At 36.1% G+C, this 17,548-nt stretch overlaps 1 protein-coding gene and 1 non-coding gene across 2 annotated transcripts in view; both read left to right on the top strand.

Annotated features, from left to right (window-relative positions):
• The window catches only part of TMTC3 (transmembrane O-mannosyltransferase targeting cadherins 3), a 46,840-nt gene that overhangs the window by 16,224 nt on the left and 13,068 nt on the right, over nucleotides 1-17,548 (top strand). Inside the window, exons 2-7 of the mRNA XM_049783111.1 lie at nucleotides 388-604; nucleotides 6,424-6,642; nucleotides 9,559-9,658; nucleotides 13,383-13,498; nucleotides 14,061-14,233; nucleotides 17,041-17,293. Of these exons, the coding sequence (XP_049639068.1) occupies nucleotides 416-604; nucleotides 6,424-6,642; nucleotides 9,559-9,658; nucleotides 13,383-13,498; nucleotides 14,061-14,233; nucleotides 17,041-17,293 (1,050 nt within the window). The 5' untranslated portion in view covers nucleotides 388-415. The remainder of the gene's footprint in view (nucleotides 1-387; nucleotides 605-6,423; nucleotides 6,643-9,558; nucleotides 9,659-13,382; nucleotides 13,499-14,060; nucleotides 14,234-17,040; nucleotides 17,294-17,548) is intronic.
• On the top strand, nucleotides 5,073-5,263 carry LOC126023321 (U2 spliceosomal RNA). The gene has a single exon (XR_007500487.1). It is a non-coding gene; the product is annotated as a U2 spliceosomal RNA (small nuclear RNA).

The raw sequence follows: 17,548 nt of genomic DNA on the forward strand, positions 1-17,548 counted from the left end.
TATTGTGTGATAAAGGGACCCATATCTAGATCCGTGATATAGTATTCATGTCTCTCAAGGACTCAGCAAGATAGTAAAAATTATTCAAAGAAATTAAAGTGTATTTCTGTGACGATTGACAAACTGATTTTCTAGGTATTCCAAAAATTAAGTGGTATGGCAAACTATAATAGTTATGAAAGTAGCAAAAGAATTAATTTATTTTATTTTTAGTTTGGAATTTGCAGCGTCAGTTAACTAAGAACATCTGAGTAGTAGATGATTTTGAAAAGTTCTTCCAGAGACTTAGCATTTCTTGCATTTTTTTAACTTACTACTCATCCATCCTATTGTATGTATTTGAAATAAAATTGCTTACTTTATGCTCATTATTTTCCATCTCCCCAGATTTTGTCTGCAGCTGCTTCTGAGAAAGATGGCCAATTTGAACCTCAGAGAAGTAACCTTAATAATAGGTGTAGTCACTGCCTGCTATTGGAACAGTCTCTTCTGTGGTTTTGTTTTTGATGATGTTTCAGCAATATTAGATAATAAAGACCTGCATCCATCTACACCTTTAAAAACTTTATTTCAGAATGACTTCTGGGGTACCCCTATGTCTGAGGTAAATAAATATATATTACACATGTACATCTGTCTGTATTTTCTGAGTATGAAAGCCAAATGTCTTTGATATAACTATTTCTTTGTTATTTTAGTTTCTCTTTATTCTCCCATGTGAGTCAGTCAAAAGGGATGTGATATATTTGAAAATAGATTCAACATAAATAATTAGACTATAAAGATAAAAATAGTAAATACACTGGCTTGCTCTTCAAGCCTCTGTTCTCCCTTCAACAGGTATCTCATTTGTCTCTGTTTTGGTTTGTTTTGCTTTTGTTTTTATCTCAAGCTTCTTTACTTACCTGTTTCCACTCTGGATAATCCTGTGGTGGACTTTCTGTTCTCTCTCAAACATGTTCTTTTCTCTTTCTTTCCTCTAGTTTTTAAGTAAGTTTCATTTATAAGTGTCTTATTTCCCTGGGGGGTAAGTATACATAATATCAGTTTCCCTTTAGAAAAAAAATAGCAAATTATTTATGAAAAAATATTTTAATTTGAGTCATATCTCTTAGCCTGTTGTTCTGCTTTTTACATGGAAAGCTCTATGTTAGATCATTGTCATGACGGTGTTTTTGTTGCTTTCTTTTCCTCTAATCATTATGAGGCACCGTGATTTGTAATATTGTTTTTTTTGGGTTTTTTTTTTTTTTGGTTTGGTTTTTTTTTTTTTTTTTTTTTTTTTTTTTTTTGGTTTTTTGGGCCACACCCAGCCATGCTCAGGGGTTACTCCTGGATGTCTACTTAGAAATAGCTCCTGGCAGGCACGGGGGACCATATGGGACACTGGGATTCGAACCAACCACCTTTGGTCCTGGATCGGCTGCTTGCAAGGCAAACACCGCTGTGCTATCTCTCCGGGCCCGATTTGTAATATTGTTAATGATAGAGCTTAGAGCTTCATTACTACTGTATTCCAAACCATACCTACTGCCAGAGTGTCTGCCTTTCATAAGGGTGTTTTATTTTACCTGTAACATTATTGTGAAGGTCAATATTTAATTGTTTAGATTAAGCCTTTGTCAGCTTAGAATCTAATTCTAGGCCTCCATTTAATAGCTGTGAAATAAATGTAAATGCAGTATTTGGAGAGTAAATCATTTTTCTGATCTATCAAACGACCAGAGAGATTGAACAGCTGGCAGCTTACTTGTATTACATGAGTCAATACAATGAGTTAACACCAGTCAACCTGTGTTCAATTCCCAATGTGAGATGCTTTTTTGGGGGGATTTTGGGCCACACTTGGTGATGCTCAGGGGTTACTCATGGTTTGCACTCAGAAATCGCTCCTGGCATGGGGGACCATATGGGACATCAGAAATCAAACCCAAATCTGTCCTGGGTCAGCCGCATGCAAGGCAAATGCCCTACCGCTGCACTATTGCTTGGGCACCGTGATATGCTTTCTTATTTGTCAGTGATCGTTTGTGGCCTCATTCCATTTTTTTCTACTTTGGAAGCTCCTCCAGAATGACAATTGGAATTTTTATTCCTCATAAGCAGTAAGAAGTTTGTTCTATTGGAGCTGGCAATACAAGCATAGTACATAGTACATAGTATAGCCTGTAGGGCACTTCCTTGCACAAGGCCCATCTAGATTTGATCCTGAGCACCTCTAGGAGTAATTCTTGAGTGCAGAGCCAGAAGTAGCCCCTGAACATCACTGAATGTGGGCCCCCACCCCTAAATAAGAATATATTCTATTATTAAAAAGGCAGACACTTTTTTTTGCCAATCTTGTAATCAATACTAGACTTAACTAAAACTGTGTATGAAGGAAAACATGGTCTGTTCTATTAATATTTGTTTTATTTTCTAGGTTATTTATTTCCCTTTATCAACAGAAACCCTTGGAAATACATATGTGTTTATTAGCCCAACTTACTCTCTATATATCTGTTGTGATTTAAATCATCATGGTGAGATTTTGACCTGAAAATTGATAAAGAACCTCATAAAAATTAGATCAAAAGCAGGTATTCTGCTTTTTTTTGTGCAGAATACCTATAAGCAGATCCACATGAAAAATATTTTAAAACTCGGAGTAGATGAACAAATTAGAGTAATTATTAGTACAAAGTCTTGTCTCCTTATATATCACTACAGGCATGGTCTCTGCTTGTAGGTAAATGTGCACTCAGAAAAAATTAATCTTAGTCATATTTAGGTAACCTAAGGTTACTTGACAAGTCTAAAATTAAAAATTAGCATGTTCAGAATCTTGTGGATAATAAATATCATTAAGTGATAGCCTAACAACCTCTTTGCAGGCACACCTTTGTTAGGATTATTTTTTTGGTTTTTCAGGCCACACCCATTTGATGCTCAGGGGTTACTCCTGGCTAAGTGCTCAGAAATTGCCCCTGGCTTGGAGGAACCATATGGGACATCGGGGGCTCGAACCGCAGTCCTTCATTGACTAGCGCTTACAAGGCAGACACCTTATCTCTAGAGCCACCTCGCCAGCCCCCTTTGTTAGGATTTTTATGCTACATTAGTTCATAGGATAATTGGGGGGAAGGGATTGGAGCCACACCTAACTGTACTCAGGTTACTTCTGGCTCTGAGCTCAGAAATCTGGCAGGCTTGGTGGACCATCTGGAATTCCAGGGATTGATTGAATCTGGGTTGGCCATGTGCCTGACAAACTCCCTACCTGATGTACTGTCACTTTGGCCCCTTAAGATAATTTGAGGAATATTCTTCTGATCTCTGTGATACTATTGTTAGGGGTCTTTGATTCTACTGTGTCTACCTGTTTTGATTACAACTTTTGAAGTGAGTTCTTCAGAAGTGCAGTATTCCATTTTTGATAGTTTGTGAATTATAGTCCTAGCTGCACATTAGAATCTTTGGAAACATTTTAAAAAGTCATTATTACCAGTCTTCTTCCCAAAACTGCAATAGTCATTTCAAAGTAGGATGTAGGCAGTGTCATTTTTTAGTATTATGAACTGTTTTGTGGGCTTCTAGAGAGTATAATTTTGTTTATTTGCTTTTATGTTATTTTTTGGACTTTTAGAAGATGTATGAGAGGGGATTTGTCACTGTTTTGTTTGTTTCAGTTATACAAATAGTCCTTTGGTCAGCCATATGTGGTTCCAAGCTGTAATGAGTCATGTTCTTAGCACTTTTGTTTTTAAAATACTTATATTAGCTCAATTTCTGTAGATAATTTGTCTCATTATGTTTTTGCTATCTTTGTCCAGAGATTGACATTGTTTGGAAACTATTAGCTTATTCATTCATTTTATATATACTTAGGCTTTGTTAATACAATTTTATGTTTGTTTTTCGGGGCCCACACCCAGTGATTCTTGCTGTTACTCCTGGCTCTGTGGTCAGGAATCACTCCTGGTAGGCTCAGGGTACTATATGGGATGCCCAGAATTGAACCTGGGTTGGCCACATCAAGGCAAATGCCCTGCTCCCTATGCTATCACTCTGGCTCCAATATAGTTTATTTTTTGGTTCCTAAGTGTACTGATGCTCTTGTTTTTTTCATAATGGAAATTGTTCCAGTACTATGAACCATATGCAAATTAATTGTTATGATGGAGTCTTAATTAGATCACTAATGAATTAAATGTATGATTTTTTAATCTTTTGTTTTTATTTTTTATTTTGTAGCCATACCCAGCATTGCTCAGGGATCACCATAGGGCTCAGGCTCTGGGGACCATATAGGGTACCATGTATTGAGCCTGAGTTGGTCATGCAATAGATAAATGCCTTACCTACAGTCCTATAGCACTAGCCCCAATCATTTATCTTTTAGTTGGTTATATTACCTATGCCATATTTCCATTGAATAGGTGAAGGTAGTTGTGTCTGTATATTGCAACATGCATTGCTACTTTCTAACTTTGTATTTTCCACTGGCAAATGTGTTCTAGTGGACCAAGGATAACATTTAGAAGGTTTCTAGAATCTTAGTTGCTTTTTGTAGTTAAGGAGCACCAGTTCATTAGAATGTCTTAAAAAGAATTTTGGGGGCAGGAGCAATATCACAGTGGTTAGGGAATTTGCCTTGCACGCGGCTGACCCTGGACTAACTCAGGTTCGATCCCCGACATCCCATATGGTCCCACAAGCTTGCCAAGTAAATAGCTTAGTGCAGAGCCAGGAATAACCCCTGAGTGCTGCTGGGGGAACAAAGGGTATTTTGGGTCCTTCCGCTGAAATTTGGAGAATCTGTAAGAATTTGCTAATCAAGAACAGAGCTTCTTTTTTTATTTATGATGTATGCTAGTCAGTGTAAACAAATATCAAAATGCTCTCATTTTTATATGAAAAATGTTTGTTCTTGGTGGTTTCCCTAGAAGGAACATTAGATAGATAGATAGATAGATAGATAGATAGATAGATAGATAGATAGATAGATAGATAGATAGATAGATAGATAGATAGATAGATAGATAGATATAAGAACAGCAAAGTATGATAAGAGGTCAGAAAAATAAAAGGCTATCGCTTCTTGGCCTTTTGGCTAAGATCAAGTGTAGTATCTGTTCTTATCAGTTTAATATCTGATACATCGTCTATCCAACAACAATATATTAAATGGATTTTTGGCACTAAGAACTGGAATAGGAGCTTGCTCTGTCCATTCCACACATCGACCTGGTATTGCAGTACCTCCAGGAGCATTACACCAAAAGAAAAAAAATAAATAAAAATAAAAGGCTGAATTTGGATGGTGTGTGTGTGTGTGTGTGTGTGGTGTGTGTGTGTGTGTGTGTGTGTGAAGTGAAAAAATACAGTTAGGATAGTATATGACAAATTTTTGACCTATGTCTTTTTCTGTATTTTAGCATGATTTTTCATTTTGTGGGAGGCACATCAGATGGTTTAAGCCGCAGGGGTCTCAAACTCGTGGCCCGTGGGCTGTTTCTGGCCCTCCATACAATATTTTGTGGCCCTGCCCTAGAGGAATCTTTTTTTGTTGTTTTGTTTTGTTTTGTTTTAGTTGTTTAGTTCACACCCCCCAATGTTCAAGGCTAACTACTGACTTTGCACTCAAGGATCACCCTGACTTTGCCTCCTGCGGCCCAGGTAAATTGAGTTTGAGACCCCTGATTTAAGGGCTTCTTCTTTCCAGCCTATTGTTTTACAGGACTGAGGGTAGGTTGCTCCTATGTGCTTGCTCCCTAACTAGTCCTTTGAGTTTTCTCCTTGTGCCCTGGCTTTTATATTTCTGGTTAATTGTCAGTTCTAATTGATAACATTTATATTTCACATAAAATTTGTCATAATGTTATCAAATTAAAAAAAAATAAGTAAGTCTTATTCTAAGAAAGTTTTGATCTTTTACTGTTTTCTGGTTTATACAATTTCCATAATATAGGACCAGAGTTTTGAGTAGTACTGGTATGTGTTGTACTGGTATAATTAAAACGCTGGCTTTGGAGACAATTTCAATATTCAACTGCTTTTTTTTTTTTTAATTTGTGTGGGAAGAGGAGTAGTTTATATGTTCTTCTTTACTGTTAAGTCACTATATGTCTTATACGTATATATATATATATATGTGTGTGTGTGTGTGTGTGTGTGTGTGTATATATATATATATGCATACAACTACAAACACAATAGCTTTCCTGTTTCCTTAGTCCAAATACATACATATATATATTGCTTTGTTTTTAGACTAAGGAAACAGGAAAGCTATTGTGTTTGTATTATTTGAAAGTATTTTTAAATTTGACTGTTACCTCTCAGCTAAATTTAATCTTTAAATAGTAACTACAATAATTTCTTTATATGCCCAAAGAACCAAGATACTTTAGTAATCATTGACTTTTTCCTCTTCCCTTTTAGGAGAGAAGCCACAAATCTTACCGCCCTTTCACAGTACTAACATTTCGCTTCAATTATCTGCTTAGTGAATTGAAACCAATGTCATATCATCTCTTGAATATGTTTTTTCATGCTGTGGTTAGTGTGATATTTCTTAAAGTCTGCAAACTTTTCCTGAACAATAGGAGTAGTATGGTTGCATCTTTGCTTTTTGCGGTGCACCCAGTCCATACAGAAGCGGTAAGTGGAAGTATAAATCAATGGGGATTTTGTTTTGTTTTGTTTTTTTGTTTGTGTGTATTTTTTTGTTTTTTGTTTTTGGGGCCACACCCATTGATGCTTAGGAGTTACTCCTGGCTATGTGCTCAGAAATCACTCCTGGCTTGGACCATATTTGACACCAGGCACCAGAGATCTAACCGAGATCCATCCTGGATCAGGGCAAACGCTCTACTGCTGCGCCATTGCTCCAGTCCCCAAATCAATGTTGTTGTTGTTTTAAATAATTTCTTTATATAAGCACTGTGGTTAAAAAAAAAATGTGCATAGTTGAGTTTTAATCATAGGATGTACACCACCCTTCATCAATATCCCCCACCACTACTTCATATATATGCCTTTCTTAGGGATAGGCATTTGATTTCTCTCTCACTATCATTGTCAGGTAGCTGTTAGTGCAGTTATTTTTTTAACTATGCTCACACTCTGATAAGTTTCATAACATGGGCTGGTCTTTCTGGCTCTCATCTCTATTGTCTCGGTATTATTACCATATTGTCTTATTTTTCTTAAATCCTACAGATGAGTTAGACTATTCTGTATCTCCCTCTGACACATTTTCTCTCCCTCTGACTCATTTCACTCAGCATAATAGTCTCCATATCTCATACATTTATAGATAAATATTATTACTTCATTTTTCCTAACAGCTGTGTAGTATTCCATTGTGTATATGTACCACAGTGTCTTTAGCCACTCATCTGTTGTTAGGCACCTGGGTTATTTCCAGACTCTGGCTATTGTAAATAACGCTGCAATGAATAGAGGAGTACAGAAGGCATTTTGTATTGTATTTTTGTGTTCCAAGGGCATATCACTAATAGTGGTATTGCTAGATCATATGGGAGCTTAATTTACAGCTTTTGGAGAAATATTCATATTGTTTTCCAGAAAAACTGGACTAGACAGCATTCCCACCAGTAGTAATGAAAGTTCATTTCTCCCCACAACACATCCATGCCAGCACTGATAGTTCTTGGTCTTTGTGATGTATGCCAGTTTCTGTGGCGTGAGATGGTACCTCGTTGTTCTTTTAATTTGCATCTCCCTGATGATTAGTGATGTGGAACACTTTTTCATATGCCTTTTGGCCATCTGTATTTCTTCTTTGATGTAGTGTCTGTATTTCTTCTTTGAGGTAGTATCATTTCTTCTCCCCATTTTTTGATGGGGTTATTTTTTTTCTGTTAAGTTCTGTCAGTACCTTTTATATCTTAGATATTAGCCCTTTACCTGATGGGTAAATTAATGTATTCTTATAAAAGTCTACAAGTGATTTTACTTGCTCTGTTTTTTTAAGGGGAAAAACTTGTCCAGGACTTTGATTCAAATATTTGAAAAGTTGTAAATCAGTAGGTTTTAATATTATATATTGATTAACATAATATGTAATTTTTCAACTTGTCTAAATAAATACTTTATTGCTGTTTTTAATAAGCAAGTCAATAAAAGAAACTTTGTAAAAGTTTATTAAAATATGAATAGATTTGAATAAACCTAATAGCAGTTTCCTATTGTCTGTTGCCAAATATTTCATAGTTATAAAATGTTTAATGTTACCATTTTGTCTACCAGCCTTTACCTATCAAAACATACTCTTAAATATAATTTAATTTTTCACAATGACTTTGATTCAGACACTTCTTATGACGTTTTATATAAAAATGTACATATTGCAGAGGCCTTGTGTATTTCTCCCTTTTTTTAAAAAATGTTTTGGTATCTAACTAGAAACAATTTGGCATTCACTTACAAAACTGACTGGTTGTTTTAAATTGTAGTCAGTTTGAAATACTGAAAGGAATGGGCTGGAGGAGTGATGGTACAGTGGGCAGTGTGCTGGCTTTGCAGTCAGCCAATTCAGGTTCAAACCCTGACATACCATAAGGTCCCCTGGGCACAGCCAGGAGTAATTCCTTAGCATTATTGTGTGTAGCCTAAAAACAGAAAAATGTACTTAAAGCGAGACTTTTGGAGATTTTACATTTGAACTTAATCTTTTTAAAGTTTTTTATATTTTGGTGAAATAAATGTATGAGTTTAATTCATGAGTTTAATACAAAGAGATCCATAAAGTAGAGGAATTACACACCCCAAGCAAATTGTGATGTGGGCAATTCCATAATGAAGCATGCCTGGTTGTTGTCTTAACGTGACCTGTTTAATTGATTATGAGATATAACTTACATATAACCTATTGCATTTTTTTCTATCTTTGGTTTTGAGAACACTTGCATTTAAAAAATAGGTTACACTGGTGATGGGGGTATCATCTTATATGACTGAAACCTAACCACAATCATGTTTGTAACCAAGGTGTTTAAATAAAAAATATTTAAAAAAAAAATAGGTAGGACTTAAGAATTTCTTCTTCTGATTGAAAAACACTATATTCTCTGTAGCTTGATCAAGGGTCTAGCATGTGGAGGGATGGAATGATTTGATTCCTGGCACCATATGTTTGCCCGAACTCCAACCCCACTCCCAGCTCCATGCCAGGAGTAGTCCACAAGCATATCTGCAGGGATCTTCAAAAATATTCAGTGAATTCATACTTTCTAGATATTATTACCATTTTGAGAGAAGATGGGGAAATGAGGTGAAGGACTGACAGCTCCTGTACTTGAATGGTGCAACATCCTCTATAATTATTTCAAAATAAGTTGAAATAAAATAATTAATATCAGTAATACAATTGTTGAAAGTTCTTTTAATAAAAGATACACAAATTAACCACAAGGGGGCACTCAATGATTAAGAAATTAAAAATACGCTTGAAAAGTTAGGACTGTTTGCGTTCCTATTTATTGCGCTTTGTTGCTAAGATTTCAAGATTCTGTTCATTGATCTGACCTCCTCACCCCCGTTCTCTTTCAGGTAACAGGTGTTGTCGGAAGAGCAGAACTTTTGTCATCTATATTTTTTTTAGCTGCATTTTTGTCGTATACTAAATCACAAGGACCCAATAATTCCATAGGTAAATGCCACAGATTTGATGTTTTTCTCTAGTGATAAAGTGTGATGAGCACATTATTGTTTTTTTTTGTCTTGGGGGTGTATACCTGGTGGTGTCATGTGGTATCGGGGATTAAACTAGAGTCACCCGTGTGCAAGGCAAGTGCTTAACCCCTATATTCTCTCTCCAGCCCAGTTCTAAACTCAGTGCTTCTTATATGCCACACCTGAGGTAAATTCTCTTATTGTGCTTTTTTAGTATAAATTAATATGTATGAAGTATGCAATTTTGAATTTCACATATCACTTAACTTTTGTTATGACTAACCTATTGTTTAATGTTTTTATCTTATTTTTTGTTTAGTTAACTTAGCTATAATTGATTTACTGTTTATGATAGTTACCTCACCTCTGAAGTGCCCCAGACGATCCACCAGTGTCTTTTTGTTACTTGCATTCTACTTCTTCATTATCTCCCCATTTTCACAAAGTCTTCCCTAACTTGGTATCTCAACTCTTGTAATGCAGACAAAAATAGTAGAAGACATAGTTAGAGATAGCAGGAGCCTCATCATGGTCTTATATGTAATTTTCTGTTTATCCTTTAAATTTTACTCAGCATGATATTAAAAAAGATAGTTTTGCAGTTATCTTAGTTATTGAAAGACAATAAGGGAAACGGGCTGTTTCTAAATATCTTGTTTGTTTGTTTCTAAATATTTTAAAACATTTTAATTTTTTAACAGCCTCATTATTGATTACATTTTATAAGAACTTAAAAATGGAGTGAAATGAGCTAGAAATAGTCACTTTCTTGCTATTTTTTCAAATAGGGGGAATAACTGCATTAATAATTACTAGTCTCTCTTTTTTTGGTTTTTGGGTCACAGCCGGTGACACTCAGAAGTCGCTCCTGGCAGGCTTGGGACCATATGGGATGCCGGGATTCGAACCGAGGTCTGCCCTATGTTGGCCGACGCATGCAAGGCAAATGCTTAACCGCTGTGCTGTCACTCCGGCCACTAGTCTCTTTAAGTTTTCTTTTGTGTCTTATTGACAGTTCATATATTATCAGGCCTCACTTCATTTGTTTCCCTGTGAAAGTAAATCTCCCTATTATAAATAAAATAGGCTTTTACTTCAGTATATTTTTCATTCTTAATCAATTTACCCTGTCACTTCCTGTCTACCTTCCTTTCTTTCCTCCATTCTTCCATCCTTTTTCCTTTCTACCTTACCTCCTTGTTTTGGGCCCACACCTGGCTGTATTCATGGCTTTATTTGGCTCTGCACTCAGAGAGGGATGACTGCTGGCAGTCCTCCATATATGGTGCAGGGGGATGGGGTAATGGTGGCATGCAAGGCAACACCTCATTTCCTCTCCTTTCTCTCCAGCCCCTTGTTTTTTGTTATTTTGGGTTGTTTGTTTGTTTTGAGAGCTATTTTGCCCTTAATTCTTTTTTTTTTTATGAGAGGGGTGATTTTGGGGCCACACCCAGCAGCTCTCTGGTTACTCCTAGCTCTACACTCAGAAATTGTTCCTGGTAGGCTTGGGAGATTATATGGGAGGCCAGGAATCCAACCCAGTTCCATCCTGGCCAGCCACATGCAAGGCAAATGCCCTGCCCGCTGTGCTATCTCTTTGTCCCTTTTCTTTTTTTTTTGTTTTTTGTTTTTTGTTTTTTTGTTTTTGGGCCACACCCGGCGATGCTCAGGGGTTACTCCTGGCTGTCTGCTCAGAAATGTTTGCAAGGCAAACGCCGCTGTACTATCTCTCTGGGCCCCTGTCCCTTTTCTTAATTCTAATCATTTCCATATTTCCTTTAGAATGACATTTTAAAATTGTCTGTTAAGGTATCTTTGAATTAGCAGTGCCAGTTTTCCATTTAACTCCACTTTATTGGATATTTTGTTGCAATTCTTAGTTGACTTAAATAGTTTTATATAAGTTTATATCTAAATTTCTTTCAAAAAGAGGTAACATGTTCCAAAAAATATCTGTATTTCTCTAGAGTAGAAAAAAATCAGAGAATGGATTTTGGGAAAGGTCATAATTTCTCAAAATCGTCTTACCTGGCTTTTTCTATAGACATGAAGAATAATTTGGATATCATAGCAGGGAAAATCTTGAATGATCCTTTCATACTTTTACTTTTGGAAGGGGTCAGGAGCCACACCTGGTGGTGCTTAGTGGTTACTCCTGGCTCTTCGATCAGGAATTACTTCTGGTGGTGCTATATATGGGACTGAGCATAGGTCAGCTGTGTGCTATTACTTTGGCCCCTTCTTTCATACTCTTTCACAGCCTTTAGATTCTCCTTTGGCTTCTCATTTCCTGGGTGGTAGTTATTCATCTCTGGGCCATGCCTCTAAGTTTCTCTAAGTCCAAAAAACTCAGGATTTGTGTTTAAAAAGATCTTATTTCCAAAAAAATTACCAGCTCCCCTATCTGCCTGTCTTCCCCAACCCTCCACCCCCTTTAGAGATTTCATCTCCTATTGGCATAGGGCATGAACCTGTCTTATGGTTTTGTGAAATCTCATGCTGACTTACTATGAATGAGTCCCAGGCAGTGGTTGATTAGGTTTCAGAGTGTCATTCTGAAAGAGAAATCTGATAGGCCATTTTTAAAGTTAGATCCTGGAGAAAACTTTTCTTCACCCAAGGAAGGCAGAATGTTTAAAATAAGAAAATAATGGTCATAGCATTAAGTTTTTGTTCCTGCAAAAGAGTTAGTTCCTGTTTCTGCTGGGCTTGTGTGAAAAGACACATTCAGATAATATTAAGGCCCCGTTGTCTTTGAGGGGAGTGGTAAGTCCTTGGTATGCTCACCAGAGTAGGTCCACTATCTTCCATCAGTCTGGTTGTTTTTTCCTAAAGAAACAAACCCAACTAGAAACCTCGCTGAGTTTTCAAACAGTGGGATGACCTGATAAGTTACTTTGTACTTAGGCAGTGTTGGTCCAGCGGTGATCTAGTTTTCTGTGTTATGATTTTTTTTTTTAAGACAATTTGTTTTGGTTTGGTTTGGTTTTTTTGGGTCACACCTGGTGATTCTCAGGGACCACTCCTGGCTATGCCCTCAGAAATCGTCCTGGCTTGGAGGACCACATGGGACGCTGGGGGGTCAAACCACAGTCTGCCCTAGGCTAGCGCTGGCAAGGCAGACACCTTACTGCTCCACGCCACTACTCTGGCCCCTTAAGACAGTTTTTAAATGCTTATTACACCACTCAGTTTTGTATGAACTTTTGAGAAATGTGGACTTTTTTGTTCCTGGAGCTACTCCCAGCTTTGTGTTTGGAAGTCACTTGCAGCCATGCATGGAGCACTCTGTAGTGCCATGAATCACCACAAGCAAGATGACTGCCTTAACTAACTCCTGCACTGTCTCTCCAAACTCTGTATAGTCTTTGAAAATAAGAATGATATTTACTTTTCCCAGCTCAGTTTTGCCCAATTCAATTTCAAGTTTTTAATAAATTATGGGTGTAAACTATGGATTTTGTATAATTAAAGGTATTAGTCATTTCACACTGATATGTTGTTAGTATGAAATGAAGCCTGAATTTTCCTATAGGCTTTTTTTCCCCTATAATTGTTTTAAATGCTCATTTTTTTATTTAAGCTGCATATAATTAAATAATAACACAAATGTGAATACAGGTTCACAAGTAAAGTTTTTTATATTATATTTAACATCCATCATGATCTTATAAAATGTGTAATTTTTTTTTAAATTGCAGTATGGACTCCAATCGCTTTGACGGTATTTTTAGTAGCTGTTGCCACACTGTGTAAAGAACAAGGAATAACAGTTGTAGGAATCTGCTGTGTATATGAAGTATTTATTGCCCAGAAGGTAAGACAAAGTACAATTTTTCTTGTTGCTATATCTAGCCTATTTGAATGGGGAAATAATAAATTTATTTTCTAAATGTTTTATTAAATCAATAGATCTGCTTACCTTTAATAGTACCAGAATTTGAGAAACAAACATGGTTATTCTTTATATTTTGTGATAGTTATTTAACATTTTCTGTCACTTCAATGAAATCAGAAGATTCAAATGGAATCAAAAGAGCATTTGGCTGTTTTATTATTGGTTCTATTGATTATTTCTTTTTTTTTTTTTTTTTTTTTGGTTTTTGGGCCACACCCGTTTGACGCTCAGGGGTTACTCCTGGCTATGTGCTCAGAAATCGCCCCTGGCTTGGGGGGACCATATGGGACGCCGGGGGATCGAACCGCGGTCCTTCCTTGGCTAGCGCTTGCAAGGCAGACACCTTACCTCCAGCGCCACCTACCCGGCCCCTCTATTGATTATTTCATATTTTATAATCATGTTCTTTTTTTTCTGTTTTGAAAGTGCTATGTAATTGAAAACATTATGATGTGTTGTTTTTTAAACTTCTCTTTTCCAGTATACTTTGCCATTATTAATCACTACTGCTGGACAGTTTCTTCGTGGAAAGGGCAGTATTCCATTTTCCTTGCTGCAGACTCTGATAAAGCTCATTGTTCTGATGTTTAGTACACTATTGCTTGTTGTGATCAGAGTGCAGGTTATTCAGTCCCAACTTCCAGTGTTTACCAGGTATGAAATTCTGTTTTTTATTTTTCATCATTCTTTTTAACTTGGACTTTTAATGAATTATAAATGTTCCAGAAAGTCTAACTTACATTCAAGTATTTTGAACAGATTCTTGATGTATTTTAATTTTAGAAAATATAAATTTAAATTTAAAATCTACTAATAAATTAGACATACATGTTAAGTTTGACCCCCAATTAAAGTTGTGTTAAATCCTAAGTGATATTTGAGAGAACTTCTATATTTCTCTTCTCTATTTACTGTAATTACTAAAATCTCTGACAATAATTATAAATTTTTGTATTTCTCCTTGCATTTCAACTTTTGTTTCTTGTGTTTGGGACCTTATTAGATGTATAAGCATTTAGAATTTTTTTTTCTTGCAAATGAATTGATGTCTAACATTTTTTAAATGAACTTTTCTATCCCTGTTGTCTTTACTCAGAAATTCACTTTGCTTTATATTAATAGAAGCAGTCAAGCTATCTTTTGTTGGCATTATATGTGTATCTTTTATTTTACTTTTTAATCTGTATCTGGGATGGAGAAGATAACTAAAGTAAAGCTTATTTAAGATAAAGTAAGGGCCAGAGAAATAGCATAGTAGATAGTCACACTTCCCTTGCACATGACTGACCTGAGATTGATCCCCAGCATCTCATTTGGTACCTAAGCCTTCAGGAGTGATTCCTTAGTGCAGAGCTAGGAGTAACTCCTGACACAGTTGGGTATGGCCCAAATGCTCCCCCCCAAAAAATTTTTTTAAGTTTTTAATTAAACAGCAAAGACTACTTCCACAGGCACAAAGAGAAGGTAACAAAGGAGAATACCTGTTTGAAGTGGATTTTTATTAGGCTACAAAATATAGTTAGGTCACCTTTGAACTAGCTGTTTTGAATGAAGGGGTCTCAAACTCATGGTCCGCGGGCTATTTCCGGCCCTCCATACAACATTTTGTGGCCCTGCCCTAGAGGAATCTTTTTTTGTTTTGTTTTGTTTTGTTTTAGTTGTTTGGGTCACACCCCCCAATGTTCAAAGCTTACTACTGACTTTGCACTAAAGGATCACCCTGGACTTTGCCTCTTGCGGCCCCAGGTAAATTGAGTTTGAGACCCCTGACTTACAGCTAGTAAAACTATAGATAAGGTTTGGTGTAAATCTACCATATTAATAGCTTTTTCTTTTTCCCTTTGTTCCCTGTGCCTCCTTTATTTTTGTTTTTCGGGGGGTTTTTTTGGCTTTTGTTATTTTTGATGTTGAGAATATTTTTGTTATTTAATTTCCTCACAGGCTTGTAAGTGTTTGCTGTGTTGTTTAGGCAATGCTATTTGAGGGGCTTTTTGGTACATCCTTTCTTTGCTTTCTACAGTTTATCTTCAAGGGATAATAAAATGTCAAAAGTATATAGTATGAATGTCAAGAAAATGCAATATAAACATAATGAATAGGTTTTTTTTATAAATTAACTTAATAACTTTGCCTTTGTGATATTTGTATCTTGGAGAATGTGCATTGAAGAAGAATGTTTATTCAATTTTGGGAGGTAATTTGTTTTTGATTTATCTGCTAAGCCCTTCTCTTTAATTTTTCTTTTAAGCCAGTATTTTCTGTTGAGTCTTCCTTCAGTGTATTAGCAGTTGTTTTAAATGTATATTGTGCATAAATAGGAATGTGAGTTCTTAATCTTGATGGGTATCTCTTGGTCATTAAAAAACAACCATTTTTGTTACACACTACTTTTTTTTTTTTTATTGTGGCCAGAGTTACACATCTTTCAGAGTAATATTTAAGGTACATAATGAAAAGGAATAAGGGTAATTCCTACCACCAGTGTTGTTCTCCCTCCATCCCTTTTCTCAGCATGTATCCCACTTTTCCCTCCTTTACCCCCCAGGATGCTAGTGTAACTGGTGCCCACTTGCACAGCTTGTTGTAGGTATGATATTGATTCTGTTGTCGTTGACTAGATTTGGTGTTCAAGTGTGATCATTCTTTATTTCCACTAAATATTTATATGACTGTCTGGTCCTGATACCATCCATTTTTCCCCTTCCAATTATGAGACTGAGCATGATGATTTTAGTAATGTGGTTCTATTGGAAGTATAAGAAATGAAAAGGGGGAAAAGAAAGAAAAAAAAACCCTAGAAGGAATTATCTAGGTGTTATAAATATGAATTTAGAAGAAGAAAGGGGGAAAAGGTAAAACAACACAAGAAAAAGAGAGAAAAATAAGGAAGGAAAAATAAATAAGTAAAAACCATAGACACAGTAAGTTTTGGGGAAATTGGAGAAGAAATTCCCTTGGTCCAAGAGATAACAGGGTTTCTCCACCCTTGAAGCATACTGCCATGGGAACTACTACAGGATCCATACACATTCATTTTCACATCTCGAATTTTTTTATGGTGCCAGGAAACTTTCTACTCAATTGCGGATAATAACATAAGGCCTCTGTAGCAAGAGATTTTGGTATTTGCGTAGGTCATGGAACGAAGGCTAGGAGAGAGATTTTCTTTACGGTTCTAGAGATTCTGTTTCATCATTATTGTTGTAATTGGTCTTCTGCAATTAATGGTCTTGGTTTTTGTTCAGATCCTTGGACAGAACCTCAGACAGAGTCTTTCAGTGTGGTTCCAGAAGTTCTGCTCAGTCGCAGTTGTTTTTAAAGTGATTATATTTTCAGGCTGTATGTGTCTCTGGCAGGGGGAAATGTAAATTAGGCATAAGTTATTTTTATACATAGTAGGAGAAAAGGTGGAACACCAAATAAAGGTGTCTTGAAGATTGTTTTCTTCATTGTTTCTGCAGGTTTGATAATCCGGCAGCTGTGAGCCCAACACCCACCAGACAGCTCACTTTTAACTACCTCCTTCCTGTCAATGCTTGGCTGCTGTTGAATCCGTCTGAGCTCTGCTGTGATTGGACCATGGGCACCATACCGCTGATAGAGTCATTTCTAGATGTTCGAAATTTTGCTACATTTATTTTCTTTGGCTTACTGGGGTCTTTGGGAGTATTCAGTCTCCGATATCCTGGTGATTCCTCTAAGACTGTTTTAATGGTAAGAAATTTAAATGTTTCCTAATAGAATTTAGGTGACTTATTAGATAGAATCCATTTGCAATTTAGTAAGAACATTTCTTTTTACAATCTTTTGACCATATTTTATTATAAACTTTTTCCCAATGGATACGAATCTAGGATTATATCAATTTATATGCAAGCATTTATATATCTATATTTCACTTTACTAAGATAAAAAAAATATCTCCGAAAATAAAATTTTTTCTCTCTCTTTAGATAGAATACTCTGATA

Source organism: Suncus etruscus, chromosome 11, assembly GCF_024139225.1.
Source record: "Suncus etruscus isolate mSunEtr1 chromosome 11, mSunEtr1.pri.cur, whole genome shotgun sequence".
In the NCBI taxonomy this organism is placed as follows: Eukaryota; Metazoa; Chordata; class Mammalia; order Eulipotyphla; family Soricidae; genus Suncus; species Suncus etruscus.